At 41.4% G+C, this 27,426-nt stretch overlaps 1 protein-coding gene across 4 annotated transcripts in view; it reads right to left on the reverse strand.

The window, feature by feature from the left end:
- The window catches only part of mipol1 (mirror-image polydactyly 1), a 73,965-nt gene that overhangs the window by 39,085 nt on the left and 7,454 nt on the right, over nucleotides 1–27,426 (reverse strand). The window contains exons 2-5 of one of the 4 annotated variants that reach the window (XM_014194636.3): nucleotides 20,240–20,331; nucleotides 8,986–9,073; nucleotides 7,992–8,068; nucleotides 843–1,203 (exon numbers count right to left, since the gene is read on the reverse strand). In XM_014194636.3, coding sequence (XP_014050111.3) covers nucleotides 843–1,203; nucleotides 7,992–8,068; nucleotides 8,986–9,073; nucleotides 20,240–20,249 — 536 coding nt within the window. In that variant the 5' untranslated portion in view covers nucleotides 20,250–20,331. Of the gene's footprint in view, nucleotides 1–842; nucleotides 1,213–7,991; nucleotides 8,072–8,985; nucleotides 9,074–20,239; nucleotides 20,332–27,426 lie in introns of all 4 variants that reach the window. The other 3 variants (XM_014194627.3, XM_014194632.3, XM_014194619.3) reach the window with 3 other exon arrangements.

A 27,426-nucleotide genomic window follows, 5' to 3' on the forward strand; every position in this document is an offset into this window, starting at 1 on the left:
AAGCGTCACGTCTGGAGGAAACCTGGCACCATCCCTACGGTGAAGCGTGGTGGCAGCATCATGCTGTGGGGATGTTTTTCAGCAGCAGGGACTGGGAGACTAGTCAGGATCGATACAGACAAACTGAGCAAAGTACAGAGAGATCCTTGTTGAAAACCTGCTCCAGAGTGCTCAGGACCTCAGACTGGGCCGAAGGTTCACCTTCCAACAGGACAACGACCCTAAGCACACAGCCAAGACAATGCAGGAGTGGCTTCAGGACAAGTTTCTGAATGTCCTTGAGTGGCCCAGCCAGACTCTGAACATGAACACCAACGAACATCTCTGGAGAGACCTGAAAATAGCTGTGTAGCGACGCTCCCCATCCAACCTGACAGAGCTTGAGAGGATCTGCAGAGAAGAGTGGGAGAAACTCCCCAAAATACGGGTGTGCCAAACTTGTAGCGTCATACCCAATAAGACTCGATCCTGTAATCGCTGGCAAAGGTGCTTCAACAAAGTACTGAGTAAAGGGTCTGAATACTCATGTAAATGTAATGTTTTTTATTTTTTATAAATTAACAAAAAGTTATAAAAAACTGTTTTTGCTTTGTCATTATGGGTAGATTGATGAGGGAAAAAACAATTTAATCAATTTTAGAATAAGGCTGTAACGTAACAAAATGTGGAAAAAGTCAAGGGGTCTGAATACTTTCCGAATGCACTGTATGTGTTTCTCGTTAAAGTGTTTCTGGGAGCCGTGCACGTAACTTGTTTTTTGCAAAAATCACCTATTGACCAAAATATGATTTACGTATTTCTGACTACAGCGTAAGTTACGATTGGGCTCTAAGAGAGCTCACCTTGATTGGAGAGCTTGGCTGGAGTCTGGAGGGACAAGGTGTCTTCTGTAGACTGGAGGACTGCCGTCCAACCCCTGGCTGTGACCCTCTGACCTGTAGCCGTCCTGGGTGAATGGGCTCCGGCTGGAGGTCCTCTCCTCCTCCATCCTCCTGCCTGTGTCTGGAGCCCTGTGGTAGGCCTGAGGTGATGGAGATCTCCTGTGGTGGGCCTGGGGTGAGGGAGATCTCCTGTGGTGGGCCTGGGGTGAGGGAGATCTCCTGTGGTGGGCCTGGGGTGAGGGAGATCTCCTGTGGTGGGCCTGAGGTGATGGAGATCTGGATGTCCGACTCTCTTCCTCTATGGGTCTAAAATACTGGGGGACTAAAGTTACTGAGATGACAGAATGAATTAAGCTTAATAGGGAACAAATGCTAAAAAAACTTTGAAAAACAGGCAACATCTGGTAAATCTTTGGTTCAATATCCTTCGGAAGTTGTGGGAAAATGGTTACACATCGATCACTGTGCAAAATACGGTAAAATGCTTAAATGAACATGTGGTAAGAAAGTAAACGGACATTAGTGGCGTGTGAATAGAAATAAAACATCTAAGAGCATCCTCAACACCGACCATGACAATATTGTTCCACTTAAAGACCCAGTGAATTATGAGCTGGTGGAATGGGCTATTTTCAGTCATTTTGGGGAGGGGTAGGGGGGCTTCTTGAGGAAACAAGGGAATACAAAGAGGCTTGGTGACTGGTGCTGGCAGGGAACTACATGGTGCTCTGTAAATGTTTCTGTTGAGAGCTGAGCCAGAGAGAAAGAGAGAAGAGAGGGAGAGAAAGGGCAGCAACTAGCCTAGCAGTTAGAGCATTCCCTATCCATTCCCTATCCCCGAGCCGACTATGTGGCATATCTGCCGAGGTGCCCTTGAGCAAGGAACTTAACCTTAATTAGTCGTGTAAAACGCTCTGGATAAGAGTGTCTGCTTAATGACTAAAGTAACGTTCCATGCTTTCAAGTCAAATTCTAATGCTCAACCCTGATAGAAAATAAGCTAAAATGCTTTAAAGAAAGTCATTACAAAAGGTCAAGTTATGATTGTTATGAACATAGAAAAGAAAAATACATGTTTAGAACTGATAATTAACCTGGCATGGTGGAAGAGCGAACGCAATTAATTGATTATTGAATGTGATGATGGACACAGCTTTGTGTAACCACTACATACACAGCCTCTGCTCAACAAACTCCAACTTGAGATTGAATCGTTGGGGACCTGCAGTTCGCAAACGACATTGCGCTGCTTATCACCCACACCGCAGTCAAGCAATGCTTTCCGCCAAGAGTCGTTCACAATCTAATCCGGTTACGGCCACAACTAGACCTTGTTTCAAATGTATCAAGACATAATCTTATTGGTATGCCTAGAAATCAACAAATGTACATTGTTTAAAGCACATGTTTACAAGTCTCAGTCGCAAATGACAGCTCAAATAAGCCACCTATGGTGAACAACTTGTCAGAGGCTTTGTAGAATCATGACTCTTTTGAGTTTTCAGTTCATCGTTCACCGGTACTCTGGACATGACTGAATCAAATGAACGAAATGAGTCAAAAGAGTCATTCTTTTGACTGAAAGAGTCGAAAAGATCCGAGATAGTAAAAAGAGCCGAACTTCCCATCAGTACTTTAAAGTATGATTGCCTTCCAAGTTACAACTTGACCTCCTCGTTCGAGTGTTGCATGAAAAATAACACCTCTTTATGATTACGAAATATATTTTAAGGAATAAAACATCAATCCAATTCAAATGTGGTAGAATTCAAACACGAGCTGGTTTAAAGAGCATCAAACATTGCATCAAACGGTTTTCTTTTTTAAAGCAGCAGTGTGTTGTGTTAATAAATGTGTTGTGATGGAGAAGCCCATGAGCAGCATTGCCCCACTATGTCCAAAACAAGCTCCAGCTTAGCGGTGACAATTATTTTGCGAAAGGTCAGGTTTTTGAAGTTGAGATCAGGGAGGTCTGCCGCCTCCTCGTAGCTTTGTTGCCAGGGTCCTCCTCTCTGGATTGTTGCAGACAATTATTAGTATTCTCTTTAAGACTCACCAATGCAAACAGTAAATTCAAACATGAATAACACCAAACGCGCTTATATAGCCCCCTTTGTCAAACTGAAAATATGGGCCACATTGTTCCTAAACCTGGGTTACCACTTAAAAAAATGTAAATCTGGCCGTGGCGGGTTCCCACAAAGACAACTGCCTCCACCAAGTATGGCATTTCCCAATGGTGAGAGCTGGTGTTGTTTAATCTGACAGTGGATGGGCTGTTGGCTGTTTCCTATGGGGAAAAAACCGAGGGAGATTCTCCTTTCAAGGATGAGAAAAATCAACTCAAAGACTGGAGCTGCAAGGACAGATGTGACGTTTTATGTGGTAAATAGTGTAAAAGGGTAACAGACGTATACAACAACATGTACAATGTGGACCCAGAGGATATCACCTAAAAGTATTAATGAAAACGCTTGTTTCCAAAGTGGTCCTCGATGGTAAAAACAATAACACATATAATGATTAAAAGGCAAGACAAATTTACAAACAACCATAAATACATTCATTTATATAGACATCCTAAAATGTGGCACTATTCACTGCACTTCTCCCTAACCTTAAAAATCAACCATATTAATTTCACATTAAAACAATCTATTCATTACACATCATACCGATCCTTCAAATGAATATACCTGACCAGCAGTAGGGGGCACAAGGGGCAGTGGAGTGGTTTCTCTTACTTAGACAACCTTGTCCAAATGAAAACCATTTCTACTTTTTCTTTGCTTGATCTCCATGGGGAAGCTATTCCATAGACAAATCCCTGTATAGACAAATTTGCTCCTCGCAGTACTGTTTACTCTTGGGATTTTACAAGACCTAACACTAGCTCTGGTATTGTGACTGTGTTGGTTATAGACCATAACAATGTGTTTTTTCATATTACCTGGGGCATGATCATTTATGATGTCAAACATAAGATTAAGTTTAAGTTAGTACACTCTGGACTCCAAAGGCAACACGCCCACCTCCCGGAACTCCTGTACCCCTATGTGGGTCCTAGGGGGGGACATTCAGCATATACCTGATAACATTATTTTGCATGACCTGCATCAGCTTTATTGATAGCCCACTATACCAAGCAGAGCAGGCATAATCAAAATGACATTGAATCAAGGTTGAGACAAGCAGTTTCTTAACTTTGATGTTAAAATACAGTGGTGAAAAAGTACCCAATTGTCATACTTGAGTAAAAGTAAAGATACCTTAATAGAAAATGACTCAAGTAAAAGTCACCCAGTACATTACTACTTGAGTAAAAGTCAAAAAGTGTTTGGTTTTAAATATTCTTAAGTATTAAAAGTAAACGTAATTGCTAAACAATACTTAAGTATCAAAAGTAAAAGTATAAATCATTTCAAATTCCTTATATTAAGCAAACCATATGGTACCATTTTCTTTTTTCTTTTATTTATGGATAGCCAGGGGCAAACTCCAACACTCAGACATCATTTACAAACGAAGCATTTGTGTTTAGTTAGTCCACCAGATCAGAGGCAATAGGGATGACCAGGGATGTTCTGTTGATAAGTGTGTGAATTAGACCATTTTCCTGTCCTGCTAAGAATTCAAAATGTAATGACTACTTTTGGGTGTCAAGGAAAATGAATGGAGTGAAAAGTAAAAGTTGTCAAAAATAAAAATAGTAAAGTACAAACTAATTAAGTAGTACTTAAGTATTTTTACTTAAGTACTTTACACAACTGTTAAAATATCTAGTGTAGATATAGATATAAACATTTCTATTTGTTCGCCATTTTAGAAAGAATCTTAGCAGCAATCAGGTTTCCAGAAAGGGATTGATCTAGGGACATACCAAGATAAGTTACACTTGTTTTAGATTCAATCTCCTTGCCTGCACAGTTTACCTTTATCTTGTCAGCCCTAAAGCAATCTACGTTTTGTTCCAAACAAAATCGATTCAGTTTTCCCCCCAAATGTAGCGACAATTTGTTGTCAGTTAACCAATCTCTAACAAAATGCAATTCCTTACTCAGGGTCTCCTCTATGTAAACTATATCCTTCTCTGATACCAGTATGGCTGAGTCATCAGCATAAAGCAGGAGTTTGTGCTTTACTGTATCTGGCATATCATTAATAACGTATATAAGAAATAAGAGAGGCCCTAAAATTGATCCCTGTGGTACTCTGACAGAACATCACCAACATTACATACTTGTGTTCTGTTGGTCAGATAAGACCTAAACCAATTCACTGCTACATCATTTAGACCCAGTTTCATCAGGAGAACATCATGGTCCACAGTGTCAAAAGCTTTCGGCAGCCTGTCTATTTCCTCTTCTCACTTTCCTGCTTAATGTGGTCAAAAAGGTGGATAAGGCATGTATCCGTGGAATGAGCTGTTCTAAAGCCAGATTGGAGTTCATAAAAAAGTTTGTGCTCGAGAAGGTATCCCTCAAGTTGATTAAAAACAAATCTCTTAACAACTTTGGATAAGGTGCTGAGCATCGACACAGGCCTGTAGTTTCCAATATAGGTTCACAATATGCGTTATCACTTTAGCAGTGACACAAGCACCATCCTTTATGAATCTTGCAGGAAGGCTCTCCTTTATGAATCTTGCAGGAAGGTTATCCAGCCCAGTTGCTTTGCTTCTGCTCAATAAGCATAGTAGTCCTCTGTTACCATGCACAGCTCCAACAAATAATTTGTGATACCTTTGCTATGGTAAAAGTTGTTAATGAAAGACTGGCCATAGCGTCCAGAACAGGTCGGTAATCAGAGATGAGGCTATAGTGGTAAAAAATGTGGTAAAATAATTTGCAACCTTTTCCTGGTATAAAACATCATCAATATCCAGGCCAATACTACAAGATTTTACCGTATGGGGAGTTTATGAGCCAATGTCCTTTAACATGTTCTACAGTTTACGAGGCTGGTGTAAGTTCTCATTAACAGTGTCTATGTACTTTAATAATGCCACTTTAATAATGTTTACATATCTTGCATTACTCATCTCATATGTATATACTGTATTCTATACTGTCTATTGCATCTTGCCTATGCCGCTCTGACATTGCTCATCCATATATTTATATTTATATTTACTTATTCCATTCCTTTACTTAGATTTCTGTGTATTAGGTATTTGTTGTGGAATTGTTAGATATTACTTGTTAGATATTGCTGCACTGTGTATGTGACCAATATAATTTGATTTGATTTGTAATGTTGGGATTTGGCCTTATCCATTTTGTATATTGCTGGTTTCTACAGTTAATATAACCATAATAATCTTGCTGTAGATTTGTCCTTCTGAATTTGGCCAGGTAGCGATCCCCTTTCCTTATGAGGTCTAAGATCTCGGAAGTGATCCATTTCCCTGACCGCTGTTTGATTTGAATTTGTTTCATCGGAGCCAGAGAGTCGGGCGCAGACAGAAACAGATCTTTAAAAAGATAGCAAGTTTGATCAACATCATCACAGTTTAGTACATGAGACCAATCCAAAATTCCAAGTACTTCTACAAAACGTTCCTTTCATAGACCGTACCTTCATGTAGTTATTACCTGGCTCAAGTAGGATTTTTGATTTCTTACAGGTACAGTAGTTTACCATATGATCACTAAAACCAATATTTAAGATTCCTGACTGACAGACTTTCTCTTCGTCTGATACAATAATCAAATCCAAAGTTGATTTACTATCAATTCACATCTGGGTTGGCTCAACAATCAGTTGTTTAAATCCAAATAAATCATACAATTTGTACAGGGCATTTAATAGTGTACTTATCTTGGGTGATATGTGCACATTTGTTAAATGTGATCGCCAAGCAGAATACATTCCCTATCAGCGAATACATTTTGATCACAGCAATTCGATTCAAGTAAATCATATAAATGATTATGCTTAGGAGGCCGATAGCACAGACCAACAAGTATTGGACGACATTTAGGAAGAAGTATATGTACCCATGATGAGTAGGGCCAGCAGCCTTTGCTTGCAAAAACATCTCCTTTTGGAGTTCCTTTCCGGCTCGCTCCTTATACCACAGGAAACACCACTCTGCTTGCCATCTTCTAATAACCGTACAGGCCATGTCATTAATAGCTGTTTGGCTAGCAAGACTAAGTGTTTTAGCTATAGCCCAAATGTATATTTGAGCAGAGGAGCTGAATACATTTACATATCAGGAGTGTTTGGTGAAGGGTGGGTAAATACCAATGACGTATATGAACCCTGGATTGCTGATGCTATGTATTGGCCAATGAGAGGCTTTGAAGCCATCGGTCGGCCATATTGGCACTCCCCAGAAGTAGCAGTCCTCCATAGGAATGAATGGAATTCTACAGTCTTTCAATGAAATGTTTCATGGACAAAATTACATTTATTTAACCATTGTTTACATTAGTACTTAAAAAAAATTTAACTTTAAGGAATTTAAAAAAATATATTTAAAAATGTTATCTTTAGCTTACATAATATAATTTAAAGTATGCATTAAGGTGTATGTAATAAAATACATGTGGCAAAACAAATGTAGACATTAGTAAATGCATTTCTATAGCTTCCAAAATAAATAAAAAATTAAACGGTGGGGGAGTACCAAGATGGAGGCGCGGAGGCTTCAAAACAGCACCCCCGTCAGTCATCTAGTGTACATATAAATCAATGGGTAAATACTCTGTTAATCGCTCATTGTCAATCCAACCAGTTTATCTAAATAGTGGCAGTGCCATATGACTTCGGACGGTCTAGGTAACGGTTATTAGAAGGCAGAGTGACACCCTAGCTGGAAGTGATTTACACTTGTAAATAAATGTTTATGTATCGCATGGAACAGCATTGAAACTAAAGCAAGCGGGTAAACAGGCAGGAACACCCAGGCTCTGAAATCTGCAGTCATTTACACAGGTTTCCAAATACTGAAGTGGACAAAATATTCCTATAATGTGCAATTACAAACACAGATACATACAGCCAGCCTAGTGCTCAAGCACTGAAGAAAGATATCCTTTTACAAAATGTTATATTTTGTGTCTTGAAAGATAGGAAGAAGAATTTAAAAAAAAGGTCAGATACCTAGTGGCCAGTCTTTGTCAGGTACCTCTAGTACAAGTTGATTTGATGTTGTGCCCAAAATGGCTCCCAAGTCAGTACTTCTGAAATAAAGCAAAATAAAAACTTAAGCTGACGGAACGAATGAATTCAAAATGATTTTGAATCTACTGCTAATATCCATTAATATTGCAATGCATGGATGGGTATGGCAGAATTTATAGCTGAGCATGGCCTGAGCTCAGATGTTCAAGTGGGCCACTGCTATAGCTAACAGGGGTTGCGTCCCAAATGGCGCCCTACCTCCATAGGGCTCCGGTCAAAAGTAGTGCACTATATAGGGAATAGGGTGCCCTTTGAGACGCAAGCAGGGACTTGACAGGTGAGTCGTGGGGTCAGGGAAAAGAGAGCTCATCACTGTCAACACTGTCACAGCAGCATGACCTTCCCAGTGCTAAGCCTGTAAGCTACGGCAAGCAAGTCTTAACCATCTTTTAACTGGAAAAAGTCTCATAGCATCCTTTTCACAGGATGTGGTAGGTCTATTTCTAATCTTTTTGTGGACATTTACAAACAGCATTGAGTCTGAAAGAGGGTGTTGTTGAGAGAAATAAAATGCTCTTTGAAGACAAGGGTGCAATGAAAATCATGTTAACACAATCGACAATGCGGGAACAAAGGTACCTAACACATTGACATAGTGTACAGTGTACACACTCCCCGTACAGTAGCTAATTGTATTGGTATCCAATTTAGTTTTCGCATTCAACTGAGGATGAACAAACTAGAAGACTACGAGCTTGTATTTTTAGCCTTTGTAGCCAACATTCGCTCAGGATTTTGAACACACAACTCGACAAAGAAGAAGTCATTATTGCAGTGAGTCGTCACAGTAACACTGATAAACATCCCGTAATATTATGACAAACGTTTTTTTTTTTGTCACGTGGGTGAAAAGCCATACCCAAACAATGTAAGTACATAGGAGCGGAGGAGAATAATACGACGGCATCTTTACCCAAGTTGTGGCAGCGTGGTCTCTGAGCGTTGGTGCCTTACTGGGGAGGGCAGTCTTTGTTTCAGCTCCTCATTGACTTTAGGATTAGCTGAAAATAATATAGAAATGGATATGATTCATTTAAAAATCAGGAAAAATGCATTTCGTTGGAGGCATCGAAGCAGGCACTTTCCAGTACATTAGCCTAGAGGAAAGGTTAGTATTAATTATAGCCTGTCAATATGATCTCAGGGGTACCTCTGCTGCAGAGAGACGATCTTTAATAACCTCCCTGAGTATAGCAAAACAAGACCGACATCTTTCATTTGCAGAGTGAAATGGTGCTTTATTTAAGTCATCTCATCATCTACCCCCTACCATTGCTCTAACTAACAGTTTATCAAGGCACTAATGTATGCCGGCAATTAACAAATCATAATCCCGTCACGCAGATATCATTTAATGCTTTTAGTTATCAGGAAAGTAAACAGTCATTTAATACTGCTCAAGCCCCGTATCAGATCCTCCTTGCTCGTTAGGAAGCCCCACCAATTAAAGTTCAGCCTCTACTCAGGTGTAATTAACGGATGGCTGTTAAATTGGTCCTGATAACTGCAAGTTAATTCATAAGCAAGCAACAAATACACTGACTGGAAGCAATTAAGGGAACCATTGACATTCACTTTTTGGAGGAGGGAGCAGGAAGGGAGCCTGTTGCTCTTATGCAGGTGTGTGTGTGTGTGTGTGTGTGTGTGTGTGTGTGTGTACTGTAGGAGAGGGCTACCATCTAGTGGTGAAGGGGCTAAGACAAAAGCAAATTAGTATACACCCACTGCAGTAAGCGACTTCAACAGAATCCTTCCAGATGCAGCATGGGAGCTGGGTTAGCATTCTGAAGGTGGTGCAACCTCAGAGGCACAAAGTGGTTTCTATTGTATGAACCATATAGATAAGATATACAAATCCCTTTAGAATCTCCAGAAAGGGCTATTGAAGTGTCTCTATCCTTCTCTTTTGGGTATACGGATGGCCCAAACAATGTTTCTAGAAGAGGGCTAGGGTTGTCGAAAGACAGAAATAACAAAGCATATGAGTTTGGGGGTCCACAACCACTGAGAGTTTAGGTGAAGAAGGAGACCTAGAGACGGATCCAGGAGAGGAGGGAGAAAGAGTGATTGAGTGAACAAGAAAAAAGAGAGGGAAAAGGAGAAAGCTCTTGGGAGGTTGGGTGCTTGGCGGGTGGGTGACCTCTAGGGCAGATGCCAGTGGAACGTTATCCCTGTGTTGTAAGCCAGCACACACTGCTCACACACTGCTCACACACTGCTCACACGCTATTCAGCTCTGACACGGTGAGGCGTGAACGGACAACTGGCTTTTTGTGGGAGAAACAACAGGGCTCCATTAATCCCAGTGATAGACTCTGGGCAAAAGCTAGTCTTTTGGGGGAGGATTTGGTAGAAGGAGAGGGACTTTTGAGCTGGTACGGCTGGTAGCAGTGGTAGGTATGGCTCAGGAGATTGGTAATCCTTTAACATGAACATGAGAAAGTAGCTTTGATAAAGGAGAAGCAGAAAAACAGAGCATACAAACCTGACCTTTTGATGTTCTCATCATTTTGGTTGGGCGGGGGGGGAATGAAGGAACCGAGATGGGATTGGAACGGCAAAGGGCGCAGCTCGACAAAATACGAACAAGAATCATTGATTGACGTGGGTTTCCACACAGTGAATCACCAAACAAAGCCTTAATGAAATATGATCCAATAATCCATTCCGCCCCAAAAAAGAGACTTTATTTCTATCTTTTCATAGAAGTTTTGCACCACGAGACGAGAGTCTGGGAGTTGCTCTTTTAAAGCTTAATGTTGCACTTGGAGGAGGTTATGTGGGAGATACAAAGACCTGCCTATCAATGAATAAATGTGAACCAATCAATCCAATCATCATCCTATAGTAAATCCTTCCATGGTGATTAGCAGTTATATTATGGTCATTCTTTGTCAAGGTCATTATTTCCCACAAGCAAGGTTGGGCACTTTTTAAAAATGTATTTCAGAAATAGTATGCCTGGTATGGTCAACAGAACATAATTGGGTGCTTAAAGAGAACCCTATCTCAAATTGTGAGCTATCCCGATTCATGAATTGGATTAGAATTCAAATACTATTGCTTCAATTAAGTTACTTTTAAGAGACAAACAGATGCCTGCAATGGAAACAATGGTGAAAGAGTGCTGGTTTAAAAAGTAATACAATTATATGAAAATGAAAATCCATGACAATGGCCTTTAAATGATGAAACCAGCTTTATCCGGGCATTTCAAACTTTTCTCATTTTCTTTGTCCTTTCCTGTCTTTCTGTGATCTTCATATTCTTGCCTTGTAGACTTTGAGCTAATTGCCTCTGTGGGCTACTTATTATTCATGTACAATTATTGCAGCGTAATGTCTTTAAATCCTTTTAAATGACCATTCATGCGTCGCATTCATTGAAAAAGCCTTTGAAGTCTGTCAAAGATGGAATTCTTCAAAAAGAAATATCTAAGCCCAATCTCAGTCAACCAATACCGGGTTTTGCATTCCCCCCACTCACCCCCTAATATAAACAAAATTCCATTAATTTTTTAAGCTGCATTTAATACATTTTCCGCGGCAAAAGTTTCCAGATTCCACAGTCATTTGTATTCCAGCTGACTTGATGAATATTAATAACAGCGTTATCCTGATTAAATGGGCTTCATACAAAATCCCTGTGAATCCTCTAGCTCAGGCCTCAAATCTTCCCACTATTCTTTATGAATTTTGATACAGACATTAATCTGGAGAGGAACTTAAAGCAGGTTTAATTGTGCAGCGGCGTGCTTATGGTTTTCCGTCCAGTAAAATGCAGAAGGACGGAGAATGTAGTAGGTGGTTAGGTAAACATACATCTTATATGGCATGGAACACTAACACCCAGAGAGGGCACCTGCTGAGACAGTTGATTGTCATGGGCTGCCTGTTCGAAGGCAGGTGATGGACTTGACTTCCCTGGGATGAAAAGATTTGGATACATTCTTCCTATTTTGCTCCACAAAAGGCCCATCTATGCCATGTGGAATTGTTTTATTAAATGTATTACTTTAATTTATGTAGTTTATTGATTTGACTATTGCAATAACAGTGTGGTAATATAGTTACCATTTATTATTAATGCTAAAAATACAAGAAAAACAACCAATTTCTCATTTGAATCAACTGGTATGGAATTACTAGTTTTTCAAATACAAGTTTTATGTTTACCATAAAAAAGTAAGCGAAAGCTAACCGATTCTTTCTGAAACTATCAGGAGACATAAGCCTAATGTGCCGATAAAATAAGAACCTTTTTAGAACAACAAAGTTAGACAATTATTGGGGGTTTCAAGTCATTAATCCAAATGATGACAAAGATCTTTTCTCAAACTTTCAACAACATTTCACTCAAAACTTCCACAAAGGGTTCTTACATAGGTCTACATACCAGTGCTACATATATGGGCATGGGGCTATTCTTTAAAGAAAGCAAACAGGTCATTTGTAACGGGTCTTTTAAAGAGAGGCGAGTCCGGTGGGGAATTCCATGACATTAAAAGGTATGGACAATGAAGCACCGAGCCAGCCAGGGCACATTTCAGCCGTTATGCAGTAACTGACCTTAGCACCTTTCCGTTTCATAGTTCATCCACCGTCAAAACGGACAAAATGCTGAATAGACTGGTAAAAAAAAGACACACTCAACTTGAGGACCTCTGAAGGGACAAATATTGATCTGTGTGTAATATTAACCATTCCCACAAGATAAATGGAGGGCAAAGAGAGAGCAGGAGGTGTGTGAGAGGCGAACAAAGAGGGAACACACAATGGCCGACCACGACGAGTGATGCAGAGCTTTCTGTTGAGGTCGTTTCACAGCCGCTATCGTTGACAGCCGCCAGTGTCCTGCCTGAAACAGTGACATAGCCAGTTACATTTGTTCACTTTCAAGTGATATACATAATAACATAACTACATTCTAAAGCTAGACAGATGTGTGGCCACAACTTCTAAGAGAACTCATGATTGCCGAGCGAATGACATTTTCGTCATTTGTCTTACGTCAGACAGCGTAACTTTGTTTGAGGTACTAGTGCTGTGTACAAGTGACGCCACCTTTCAGGAGACAATGCATATTTGTGCTACGTTGACAAAGGTAAACCTCAGACAACACCACTAGCATGGTGCAGGCAGAGAGAGGTCACCTCTAATAAGTACTGATGATGAACCTGCGTCTCATCACTCTCGCAGAACTTTTCCCCCTCAAACTTATGCTGCTACGTCAAAGTGAAAGGCTATTGGAAAGTAAAACTTTTGGTCAAATAGTTTACATCCAACCAGTAGAGCTGCCCTGTTAAACCACCTCACTAATCAAGGTGTGTGAATGTGTGCCTACATCCTGATTAGGCCTATACCTGGGCTTAGTGCCTCTCTGATGGTAGACTGGGAGCCCTGAGAGGAAGGAATTGGACCACAAGATCTCTATCTATCGGAGGCTCAGCCTCAGTGATAGTGATAATTGAATTGAGCCCTGGGGAATGGGGGAAAGTATGGTGAAAGCCGCACCACTGCAGATCCTCCGCAGGATGGATCCATTCTGGGTGGCAGTCTGTCAACAGGACGGGAAGCTCTGATCCCCCAGCATTAAGGGGGGGGGGGGGGGGGTGGTGGAGGAATGACCTGCAGAATCAGCCGGGATGAGTGCCTCATTTCCACAAAGATCCAGCTAATTTTTGGCGAGAAAAATCCGGGAGACGGGAGGTTTGGGGAGAGCCAAGGAAGCAAGCCCACCCTTCCCAATCCCGTGTAGGTGTGACAGCTGTGCAGAGTGAATAGCTTAGAGCACGAAACCCTCCTGCAGACTGCTAGATCAGCCCCTGAATATCTTATCTCATACTCAGGGGAGAAAAAGGCATCGCTCTGTCTGATTGTACTTCCTGCATTGTATCTCTGGTTGAAAACGGAAAGGTGATCCTAAAGCCTCTGCACATAAAGTGACTATGAGAAATAGTGAACCTGTTTTCACAAGCGCTTTATGGAAAATGATGCATAGCCTCAGTATGTAGGCCTAGGAAAAGGATACAGGACTTTTTTGTGATGGTAACTTGAAAAGTAAACTATGGCTAGCTATACGTATAGTTACAATTTCATATCAAGTCTATTTGTGGAAGTGAAAAGTCACTGCTTATCAGTACTCTAAATATCTACTGTAAGCTCTTCAGAAGATTTATTTTATTTAACCTTTATTTACCTAGGCAAGCTAAGAACAAATTCATATTTACAGTGACGGCCTACCCCGGCAAAACCCTAACCTGGATGACGTTGGGCCAATTGTGCGCCGCCCTATGGGACTCCCAATCACGGCCGGTTGTGATACAGCCTGGAATCGAACCAGGGTCTGTACTGACTGCCTCTAGCATTGAGATGCAGTGCCTTAGACCGCTGCGCCACTCGGGAGCACTGACAACCAGTGACGAAAAAGACAAGATTGATGTCTGAGGTAAAATTCAAAAGCGGTTGCATTTGAATCAATGTCAATGCTGTCTAACAGCATTTATCCAAACACACCGTTTACACAATGAATCAAGCTTGGCTAAAAGTACATGATAACACAAACCCATCACAGTGTGTATGGCCTTAGTCACTATAAAGGACTTGTTTAAATTCTTAATACTGTTGGACGAACGAGGAAGACAAATCTTATCAGCTAAGCTAACAAGAGTGCAAATACAGTGCAGATAATCAGATTTCTAATTATTGTCACTCACATCATCCAATGTGCTTATTTGAATTACAGCGATCACATGTGATTATATATTCAATGCTTTGGGTTTAGCAGAGGCTTTATTGGAATGTAAAGCCTGAATAATGACGATCTATCAAGCATCAACCAGGGAGCTAACTACTCATCAGCACTCAGCAAGACAGACATTCTCCTTTGGATCCCTACCTAAAATGTCTAGATCTAGTTAGCCAGGATTTCTCAACTGTTTTTATTCCAGAGAACAACAAACTAGCTTTACAAATGGCACCATATTCACTTGTGACTAGGGAGTATTAGGCTCAAGTCAAAAGTAGTGGACTTTAGAGGGGATAGTGTGGCATTTAGGACCCATCCCTGGTCCTTCCTTGCTTACCTTAACACTAGCACTTCAGAAGAGACTAAATCTGTGTCAGACCACCTCGGCTTATCCGTAAGTGGATAATACGTTCCGGAATATTTGGCTACATTAGTTCTTGTAAGGGAAATTAAAATGTCATTTTCCCTTCACATTCTCTATTAGAATCTCTATTGTTTCAAGTAATTGATAAATTGACCATTAAAATCAAATGTGGAATCAACTATGTGTCTCTAGCGTGAAATCCTGATATTTTCATGAAGATAATGAATAAATGATGCCAAACAATGGGAATAAACTCAGGATGGGTCAGGAGACCCATAATACTTGTAATATGTAATTATATGGTTGTAAGTGCAAAAGTGTTATGTTGTGTCATAGTAACAACACCAAACAAAGCCTCATTGTAACCGACAGGCTTGTGAAACCAGTAAAGAGTGGTGTGTCACAAGAACGGACATGTTATTAGTCACTCTACAGAAACTACTGAGGAGGGATAGGTGGGTGGGTCCACCTGCCTTCAGGAGTCAACTCAGGGTCACATGACGTGGCCAGCTTTGGTAGGCAGTTTCACATCCTTACCTTCTTTTCACCTTTCCCTCTATACCTGCATGGTGCAATATTGTGACATCCACAGGTTAGGGTAAATTGAGTTCTTTATGCAACTGTTAGGCAGAACTCCATTACTCACTACTGTAGGACAAAGTTAGTAGTACCCTCAATTAACATCATTTGTCCAACTATTATTTCACCTGCTTTTAGCCCCACAATCCATTAGTCGCTACATTTCAATGTGAGGATTCACAATGTGTACACACACACACACACACAATTTTAGTGTTAAGGAGGACTTTATAGTGGGGTGTTTTCTTTTGTTAAGAAAATCCCTCTACTAACATGCTTATAAACAGGAACCTTTGCTATGCGCTAGGACGGAATCCAAATGAAGCGCTTTTGTAAAGGATGAGTGATGCTCTGGCTTCGACCTGTCCTTCAGAACAACCAGCAGGAGACAAGTGGCCCAGCTCTAGAATCAACACTCAGCCAGCGTCCTAAACGTCACCCTACACTCTACATAATGTACTTCTTTTGACCAGAGCCCTACCATAGCCAAAATGGCACCCTATTCCCTATGTAGGGAATAGAGTGCCATTTGGGAAACAGCCTCAAACATTCCAGGATTCTTTCCAAAGGAAAAGGGAAAAAGTTTCAGTGACTAAGATGCCCTGCTATAAGTTGTAGTAGCTAATAATAATGAGAAGGGGAGGAAGGGAGGTGGGGTTTAGGTCACAAAAATATTCAAAGTTGGATTTAAATACATGTTTCCTAGCCGTCAAAACTACCTTGCAGCACCACTGTGCTTTGCAGAGCTCCTCTGGGGGGGGGGGGGGGGGGGGGGTGAATGTGGCTGAGGGTTGATCACATCAGCACAACCAACCAATCACACCTGGGTTCAAATAGTATTGGTTTCATTTCAAATTGCTTGACTGAGCTAGCCTGGCACAATGGAACCGATGGGATAGTCCCAAAGAGTGCAAACACCCCTGGTATTCCAGGCAAGCTCAATCAACTACAGCTTAAAGCATGTGATAGAAAAACAATACTATTTGAACCCAGGAGTGACAGGAGCAGCACAACCAAGAGGTCCTCATTAGCACTTGATGTTTGAGCATGGGTCACAGCAGTGACCGTTTGTGCAAAGCCAGCCCTGTTTGTTTTTCTCTATGGTTCATAGGCGGTCATTGGGTGTGTGGTCACGATTGAGGGGGACTTGCAAGGCAGCATTTGCACAACATTGCTGCAATGTTATTGAGACCTAGCAGAGACTAAACAATAGGCTGATTTCCTGGTGAATTATTTTAAATTCCTTAACAAGGCATTGGACTGGACACCATTCCCTTCCTGGCAGCAGGCTAAAGTAACAACAGGGTATCCATCGTCACCAGAGATGCTTCATTTGAGAAACTACTTTCAACAAGGAAGGTTAAGGCTATATTACTCATAGCGATTTTGTATGGGAAATGCTAACAAAACATGAATAACTCAATTATTAAGATGTTTCATTTAGTGAACCACAAAAACATCCAAAAACCTGTACAACAACAATGTGTGTGTGAGTCTATGTATGTGCTGTGGTCTCTCCCAGATGAGAATAATCACCCCAGGCACCGTTTTAACAGTGCCCACCCTGTGTCTATTCCCTAAACCAACACAGGGAGACAAAGAGGGACAGAGGCTGAGAATCCCTGTGCCTGCCTAGCGCTCAGAGTGAGACCACCCACTTAGGAAGCGGGGCGGCCTGTTAGGCCACACCACACTCAATTCCAAGGATTTCAGGACTTCAATCAGACCCACATGGTAGCCCAAACGTGCCGATAGCGCGCCTCTTGCCCCGGTGGAGGGGGAGTCAGTGAGTGGCTGGGTGGGTGTTGGAGGAACATCGCAGAGGGTCGTGAATGATGGGGGAAGACTAGAGACCAAACTGTTTCTTCCACACCGCTACCAGTTGCTGTTAGTATCACTGACCCAATGGGTTTAAACACTACATTTCCTGCCTGGGATACTGATGCTAAGAGCGGGGGAAGTAGGAGGGAGTAAGGGTTAGGGCAGAGGTCGATCCACCTGCTAAGAACAAAGCTCTCTAGGACTGGAGCTCTTCTCTCCCTGTTCAGAGAGCCAATTCAACTCCCTAGGAAACTTTACATCATTTGTTATTTGGCCCGGGCTTGAAGGCAGGCTGCACTTTGAATTCCTGGTGGGAGAAAAAGCAGTCAGCAGACAGATACACAGGAATTAGACATACCAGACGTGGGTTCTATGCTATGTGTTTCAGTCCAGTGTAACGGTAGCCCTGCCACTTGACTTGGAACAGAGCTAGCTACTTCGCTGGGAAATGTTAGACTCTCAAATTCATACAGAGCTGTGATTTCATATTGAACATCCACTGATCGGTGGTCAAGGCAAACACATATTTATTCAATTTACGCGAATAATAATACATCATAAATAGGGCAGGCCTAAGCAGCATTTCCTAACTACCCTTTAAAAAAAAGGCACAATTATTTTGATCTCTGATAACCCATATTTATTAGACAGCAAATTCTCTCCATTTGCAGAACATGTTAAGTTAACCTTTTTTTGACAAGTAGGAACCACTCTGATTATTTCTGACTGTTGCTTAACTATGGATGGACACATAATCATCTGAACGAACCACGTGATAATCCTCAAAGCATATTCATGTCCAAGATTCAGACAAGTTAGGATATTTGACACCCATTGTTCCACCTGCCTGAGTCAGTCTCATTAAAGTGAGTCAGACAGACCCACGCAGCAAAGTGTTTCTTGTTTTAAAGAGAATCAGGGATTTGCTTAGTGATGACGAACGGCTGCTAGTAGGATCTGAGAACTGAGAGCTCAACGCTGCTCGCAGACACAGGCTCTGTAGGAAAAGGTTAATAACTACAGATTAAATGAGCCCCTGAAGACAGATTAGACTTGATTGAGACACTGTGACGGTTTCATGTCTCACAGAGGTTGAAACACAAGAGGCTGGGACATAGGAGCGAATCTGCCTGTCATCCTTGTATGCGCTCTTTATCTGTGTATGTCCACCAGTGTCTGCTGGGGTCTGATGGGGTACCTGCAGGGGCTCAGGGCTGACATTAATGTGAGCCACAATGCCTCCAGGTGTAGTTTTTGACAAGGTACCGGTCACAGACAAGCTGACACACCTTCCTCTAAGGCCCTTTATATTAATATCAGGATTTGTGTTGGGCTACATCCTGCTCCAGTCGTTGGGCTCCACCCTCCTGCACTAGGATGTTGTAGGACAAGCAGAGCTGGAGCAGAATACATCTGCATATCAGTAACGCAACAAACCTGCCGCTAGGTCAAAACAGCTTCAATTAACATAGAGCGCTTACTGTTGGGAATTTTCCTATTCAGCTGTACTAACCTCTACTGTAACAGGAAAATGCATAGGCTACCAGCCTTGGGGCAGTTCTTGACTGCTGTTTTTGTCCCCCACCAGTCCTGCAGCAATCCCCTATGCTTGATAACCACTTGTGGTTTCTCTATGAAAGGACAACATTTATAATTCAAACCACTTTTTTTAAACACTTCACACTGTCATGAAGATGAACACTGTGAAATGAGGACTACCAGCACCACATCTCTGTGGATTAATAGGATCTACAATAACGAGTAACAGGCCAAAGGTTTTGGAAGTCAAATAAATTGTAATAAAAGGTTTTTGGCAAACATATTTGTTATGGTGTTCAGACTGTCTATGCCTATGGGCTCCCTGTTTCCATTCGATTTATTTTGAAGATTAGCAGCGAACCAAGGACAATGCAACTTTTTCCTGTTTGAAGAGAGACTTGATATAATTGTGGATAAATGGAATAGGCTAGTTCAGAAAACATATGTCAGTCACACCCACAGTTTAGAGCACTTCAATAGGCTTGAAAAAGGTCTTCACTTATTTCGTTTTAGAAGGATGGTCCACCTCAGGCTCAGTTTTCCTTCATACCAAAGTTCTCAAACAACAATTTGAAATGGCAAGTGTGCCCTCTTGAGGAGAGACTTGGGTCTAACATTTCAAATATCATTTTTTTCTCCAACAGCGCTTTTTGGTAATTCCATCCAACACATCACACTCTTCTGAATACATTACATTTAACACCAAAATCATCCACACAAGATTCAATTCTTACACACATTGGTCTCTAGTGTCAAAAGGAAAGGAGGTTTCTCAGAAGCCTTAGAAACTCAGTGGTGAAATCCTTTTTTTTTTTTTTACATTGGTTGAGTTGAGGACTTAGAAGTGCTGTTATTAGGCTACACTTCAGAATGCGTTCTAGATTCCCTTATGGAGTGGACTCACTATAAACACTCTGGTTGTCTTACATCTTAACAGAACAATTCAAACTTTATAGAACAACATATTGCAACGTTTCTAGACTGGTTTATCCTACTTGAACATTCTGCTACACATCCACTCTCACAAAAAGTTGACAATAACAACAAGGAAATGAGTATCTGACATGTGTAACATTGGCTTAATAACCAGAATACATAGTTGAACATTTGTATTTACCTTTGTACATATCAACGAGGGAGTCTTTGAGTTCCTTGCTGTGTGTCCATGACAGACTGCGTTCCTCTTCACTCTCAGAGAAGCAGCTCTCCCTGGGAATGAATGAGAATTAACTTGTTTGAATGTTAGAATCTCCTCTGGGTTTCATGCATTCTGTTCTAAGAAAAGAATCCCAGACTAGTTCAGCTCAACTGTTTGGAGACTCCACTAACTTCCTCTCAAGGGATTTTATGTGGCAAATCAAGCAGGTCATATGCTTTTCAGATTACGGCGTCTGACTAATCTCCCTCACAATGTGCCCTGACTGAGGTGGGGGGGGGGGCCCCTCAGATTTACAACCATGCTACTTTTATCATTTCAGATGACATAAGGAAATACTAGCAGAACTTTATTTGAAGGACACCTATATAAGGACTTAACCTGTTGGGGCTCGGGGGCAGTATTGAGAAATTTTGAAAAAAATATGTGCCCATTTTTAACTGCCTCCTACACTAACTCAGAAGCTAGGATATGCATATTATTAACACATTAATAAGACCTACATAACCATTATGACGAATTCTCATGTCAACAGCTGGACAGGTGTTTTTTTGGGGTCCGATACCGATTTTATGGGGGACAAAACTTACTGATACCGCTATACAGTGCTTTCAGAAAGTATTCAGACCCCTTGACTTTTTCCAAATTTTGTTATGTTACAGTCTTATTCTAAAATGGATGAAATAAAAACAATTCCTTATCAATCTACACACAACACCCCATAATGAAAACATGTTTTTAGAAATGTTTGCAAATGTATTAAAAATAAAAACACCTTATTTACATTGGTATTCAGACCCTTTGCTATGAGACTCGAAATTGAGCTCAGGTGCACCCTGTTTCCATTGATCATCCTTGAGATGTTTCTACAACTTGATTGGAGTCCACCTGTAGTAAATTCAATTGATTGGACATGATTTGGAAAGGCACACACCTGTCTATATAAGGTCTCACAGTTGACAGTGCATCAGAGCAAAAACCAAGCCATGAGGTCGAAGGAATTGTCCGTAGAGCTCTGAGATAGGATTGTGTTGAGGTACAGATCTGGGGAAAGGTACCAAAAAATGTCTGCAGCATTGAAGGTCCCCAAGAACACAGTGGCCTCCATCATTTTTAAATTGAAGAATATAGGCGCACAATTGGCCCAGCGTCGTCCGGGTTTTGCCGGGGTAGGCCTTCATTGTAAATAAGAACTTGTTCTTAACTGACTTGCCTAGTTATATGAAGGTTACATTTAAAAATATGAATTAAAAAAGTTTGGGACCACCAAGACTGATCGTAGAGCTGGCCCGCACGGCCAAACTGAGCAATCGGGGGAGAATGGCCTTGGTCAGGGAGGTGACCAAGACAGAGCTCTAGAATCCAGAAGGACAACCATCTCTGCAGCACTCCACCAATTAGGCCTTTATGGTAGAGTGGCCAGACGGAAGCCACTCCTCAGTAAAAGGCACATGACAGCCCGCTTGAAGTTTGCCAAAAGGCACAAAAAGACTCTCAGACCATGAGAAACAAGATTCTCTGGTCTGATGAAACCAGATTGAACTCTTTTGGCCTGAATGCCAAGCGTCACATCTGGAGGAAACCTGGCACCATCCCTACGGTGAAGCATGTTGGTGGCAGCATCATTCTGAGGGGATGTTTTCAGCGGAAGGGACTGGGAGACTAGTCAGGATCGAGGCAAAGATGAACGGAGCAAAGTACAGAGAGATCCTTGATGAAAACTTGCTCAGGACCTCAGACTGGGAAAGGTTCACCTTCCAACAGGTTAACGACCCTAAGCACACAGCCAAGACAAAGCATGAGTGGCTTCGGGACAAGTCTCTGAACGTCCTTGAGTGGCCCAGACAGAGCCCGGACTTGAACCCAATCGAACATCTCTGGAGAGACCTGAAAATAGCTGTGCAGCAACGCTCCCCATCCAACCTGACAGAGCTTAAGAGGATCTGCAGAGAAGAATGGGAGAAACTCCCCAAATACAGGTGTGCCAAGCTTGTAGCGTCATACCCAAGAAGACTTGATGCTGTAATCGCTGCCAAAGGTGCATCAACAAAGTACTGAGTAAAGGGTCTGAATACTTATGTAAATGTGATCAGTAATTTATTAGCAAACATTTCTGAAAAACTATTTTCGCTTTGACATTATGGGGTATTGTGTGTAGATTGATGAAAAAGTAAAGAGGTCTGAACACATTCTGAAAGCACTGTATATCGGTCAGCCTTTATCAACAACCACAAGTTTATTTTGTATTATTAGCTTCCCTCCCTCATTGAGCATTGTCTGGTCTGTGTTATCTGAGAATAGAGGTGTCACATTTCAGGAAACCGAGGTATCACATTTCAAACATAACAAATGATCATTAGCCTATATACTTCTCACATTAATCCTAAAACTCTTATCATTCAATATAGGCTAACAGTTAGGAATTATAGATCATTGCCAATTTCCCAACACTTTGGATAAGCCTACTTGTATGATAAGAATAAGGATCTTTATGGATTAGAAGTTAACTGCAACGACTTAAATCCTTGATGGCACTTCCCAAAGCATTAAAGACTACAATCAAACATTAAAACAACCTTTAATCAATCTGACAGTCAATTTTAGGCTATCATTTCTACATTTGCTGAACCAACGGCATGCATGATATCAACTCAGAAGACAAGTAGGCTGCCTAGCTGTAACAAAAGTAGGCTATTGCAACATGTGAGCTGTGGTACTTACTTCAGCGAGAGCTCCTTTTTTAAGCTTGATATCTGGTGCTTAGCTCTTTGCAATGCATTTCTAACATCGTAAGCTCTTATTTTTGTAGCCATCAGCCAACTGGAATTCCACCTGGGTGCTGAATAGCTACTGTTCTGGGCACCTCAGTTGCAATTTGATACATATCCATGACAACACTACTCACAGCATCTTAAAGAACATCCTGGTCAAATGAACAATCAACTCAATTCACCTGTCATGAACAGCCAATGGGCAAGAAGCATGCACCCTGTACAGTTGAAGTCAGAAGTTTACATACATTTATGTTGGAGTCATTAAAACTCGTTTTTCAACCACTCCACAAATTTCTTGGTAACAAACTATAGTTTTGGCAAGTCGGTTACGACATCTACTTTGTGTATGACAGTAATTTTTCAACAATTGTTTACAGACAGATTATTTCATTTATAATTCACTGTTTCACAATTCCAGTGGGTCAGAAGTTTACATACACTAAGTTGACTGTGCCTTTAAACAGCTTGGAAAATTCCAGAAAATGATGTCATGGCTTTAGAAGCTTCTGATAGGCTAATTGACATCATTTGAGTCAATTGGAGGTGTACCTGTGGATGTATTTCAAGGCCTACCTTCAAACTCAGTGCCTCTTTGCTTGACATCATGGGAAAATCAAAAGAAATCAGCCAAGACCTCAGAAAAACAATTGTAGACCTCCATAAGTCTGGTTCATCCTTGGGAGCAATTTCCAAACGCCTGAAGGTACCACGTTCATCTGTACAAACAATAGTACGCAAGTATAATGGTACGCAAGTGGGGTGGCAGACAGCCTAGTGGTTAGAGCATTGGACTTGTAACCGAAAGGTTGCAAGATCGAATCCCTGAGCTGACAAGGCAAAAATCTGTCGTTCTGCACCTGAACAAGGCTGTCATTGAAAATAAAAAAAAATTCTTAACTGACTTGCCTAGTTAAATAAAGGTAAAAATAAACACCATGGGACCAGGCAGCCATCATACCGCTCAGGAAGGAGACGTGTTCTGTCTCCTAGAGATGAATGTACTTTGGTGCGAAAAGTGCAAATCAATCCCAGAACAGCAGCAAAGGACCTTGTGAAGATGCTGGAGGAAACTGGTACAAAAGTATCTATATCCACAGTAAAATGAGTCTTATATCGACATAACCTGAAAGACCGCTCAGCAAGGAAGAAGCCACTGCTCCAAAACTGCCAGAAAAAAGCCAGACTATGGTTTGCAGCTGCACATGGGGACAAAGATCATACTTTTTGGAGAAATGTCCTCTGGTCTGATGAAATAAAAATAGAACTGTTTGGCCATAATGACCATTGTTATGTTTGGAGGAAAAAAGGGGGAGGCTTGCAAGCCGAAGATTACCATCCCAACCGTGATGTACGGGGGTGGCAGCATCATGTTGTGGGGGGTGCTTTGCTGCAGGAGGGACTGGTGCACTTCACAAAATAGATGGCATCATGAGGCTGGAAAGTTATGTGGATATATTGAAGCAACATCTCAAGACATTAGTCAGGAAGTTAAAGCTTGGTCGCAAATGGGTCTTCCAAATGGACAATGACCACAAGCATACTTCCAAAGTTGTGGCGAAATGGCTTAAGGACAACAAAGTCAAGGTATTGGAGTGGCCATCACAAAGCCCTGACCTCAATCCTATAGAAAATGTGTGGGCAGAACTGAAAAGGTGTGTGTGAGCAAGGAAGCCTACAAACCTGACTCAGTTACACCAGCTCTGTCAGGAGGAATGGGCCAAAATTCACCCAACTTATTGTGGGAAGCTTGTGGGAGGCTACCTGAAACGTTTGACCCAAGTTAAACAATTTAAAGGCAATGCTACCAAATACTAATTGAGTGTATGTAAACTTCTGACCCACTGGGAATGTGATGAAAGAAAAGCTGAAATAAATCATTCTCTCTACTATTATTCAGACATTTCACATTCTTAAAATAAAGTGGTGATCCTAACTGACCTAAGACAGGGAATTTTGACAAGGATTAAATGTCAGGAATTGTGAAAAACTGAGTTTAAATGTATTTGGCTAAGGTGTATGTAAACTTCCGACTTCAACTGTATGTGTACCACAACCTCACGTACAGCTCTCTGGGCACTCTCTCTCTCTCTGAGGTACTAGTTAGTAAACACAACAAGCTCTCACTGTCTCACTGCAGTATTAGACGTTCATCCAAATGTAACATTTCTAAGCTGCTCCAAACATCAAATTTCGAAATGTTTTTGACACCCTGGCAGGGTTTCCATTAGGAAAATGTGGCACCTGACAACATGACCGGGAAGATTTTAATTTACCAGCCATTTCAGATATTTACTGGAACCATATGCATTGGGTGCATAACCCATTAGGGTGTTAATCCACGGACCTTAGAATGACAGTGCTCAGAAATCACATTTACATTATGGTAATCCATTTTAACAGAACATGCAACTCATGTAATGAAGCAGCCAATAAAATGTCATTTTCAAACATTTGCCAAAATGCAATTCGCGGGGAAACGCCATTCTAAACAGAGCACCTGGGGAAACGCCATTCTAAACAGAGCACCTGGGAAAAGGCCATTCTAAACAGAGCACCTGGGAAAACGCCATTCTAAACAGAGCACCTGGGAAAAGGCCATTCTAAACAGAGCACCTGGGAAAACGCCATTCTAAACAGAGCACCTGGGAAAAGGCCATTCTAAACAGAGCACCCGGGAAAACACCATTCTAAACAGAGCACCTGGGAAAAGGCCATTCTAAACAGAGCACCCGGGAAAACGCCAGTCTAAACAGAGCACCTGGGAAAACACCATTCTAAACAGAGCACCCGGGAAAACGCCATTCTAAACAGAGCACCTGGGAAAACGCCATTCTAAACAGAGCACCTGGGAAAACACCATTCTAAACAGAGCACCTGGGAAAACGCCATTCTAAACAGAGCACCTGGGAAAACGCCATTCTAAACAGAGCACCTGGGAAAACGCCATTCTAAACAGAGCACCTGGGAAAACACCATTCTAAACAGAGCACCTGGGAAAACACCATTCTAAACAGAGCACCTGGGAAAACACCATTCTAAACAGAGCACCTGGGAAAACGCTATTCTAAACAGAGCACCTGGGAAAACGCCATTCTAAACAGAGCACCTGGGAAAACGCCATTCTAAACAGAGCACCTGGGAAAACACCATTCTAAACAGAGCACCTGGGAAAACGCCATTCTAAACAGAGCACCTGGGAAAACGCCATTCTAAACAGAGCACCTGGGAAAACGCCATTCTAAACAGAGCACCCGGGAAAACACCATTCTAAACAGAGCACCTGGGAAAACACCATTCTAAACAGAGCACCTGGGAAAACACCATTCTAAACAGAGCACCTGGGAAAACACCATTCTAAACAGAGCACCTGGGAAAACACCATTCTAAACAGAGCACCTGATAGCAGTTCCATACGTGACAGAGATGAAAATCTCTGTTAAAAACTTAGAGGGGGAGTCTAATGGCATAGCTGTGGGTTCAAGAGGGAACTAAATTGAAATACATTTGCCAAAATGATCAATACTCGTATATACAGAAACAATGAAAATAATTGAAAATACTTTACCAGAAAGCATGACTTAACCACAGAGGAATCAGTGAAAAGGTGTGTGCGAGCTTATTTAAAAAAATAGCTGTGGATTGTTTCAAATCACAAGCTCGTAGGCCTATGACTATTTGGGAAGCCTGTAATTTGGGCAGCGCGTGTGGCAATAGTCCTAGCTGATGATTGAGTTGTGGCTGTCAATGAAAAGCATCTAAAATATGTGTGAAGATAATGTGTCAGAGTATAATTTAAAATGTTGAGACAAGAAGAAGGGGAGGGGGGGGGTGGCGAAGATATGGGGGAGTCTCTCTCCAGAATGGCTCAACTGTCTCCTGCTCTTCTTGCTCATTCATTGTTTCATTGTGTGAATTGTGCCTTTTGATTTTGATCAGTTCCCCATCACATCTCCAGTAGTAAATGCAACGTTAATCCCCATTTGGTTACATTCATTTCTGTTAATGCATCAATTAATTAGTCATTTACCGTTCTCATTCTCAGAGTGGAAACGTTGTTTGCAGAGTTCACAACCTTCTACACTTTTGAGAAACAAGTTTTGGTTTATTTCATAACCATCATCATTAGTGATGCACCGATATGACATTTTTGGCCGATACCGATATCCAATATTTTCCTTGCCAAAAAACCCGATACTGACATTTAACATTTTTGAGGCCTTTTAAGCATTCTAGTACAGTTATATAGTTAACACACACACACACATGGACGCAACAGTCTAAGGCACTGCATCTCATTGCAAGAAGCGTCACTACAGTCCCTGGTTTGAATCCAGGCTGTATCACATCCGGCCGTGATTGGGAGTCCCATTGGGT

This window comes from Salmo salar, chromosome 01, assembly GCF_965601325.2.
Source record: "Salmo salar chromosome 01, fSalSal1, whole genome shotgun sequence".
Lineage (NCBI taxonomy): Eukaryota > Metazoa > Chordata > Actinopteri > Salmoniformes > Salmonidae > Salmo > Salmo salar.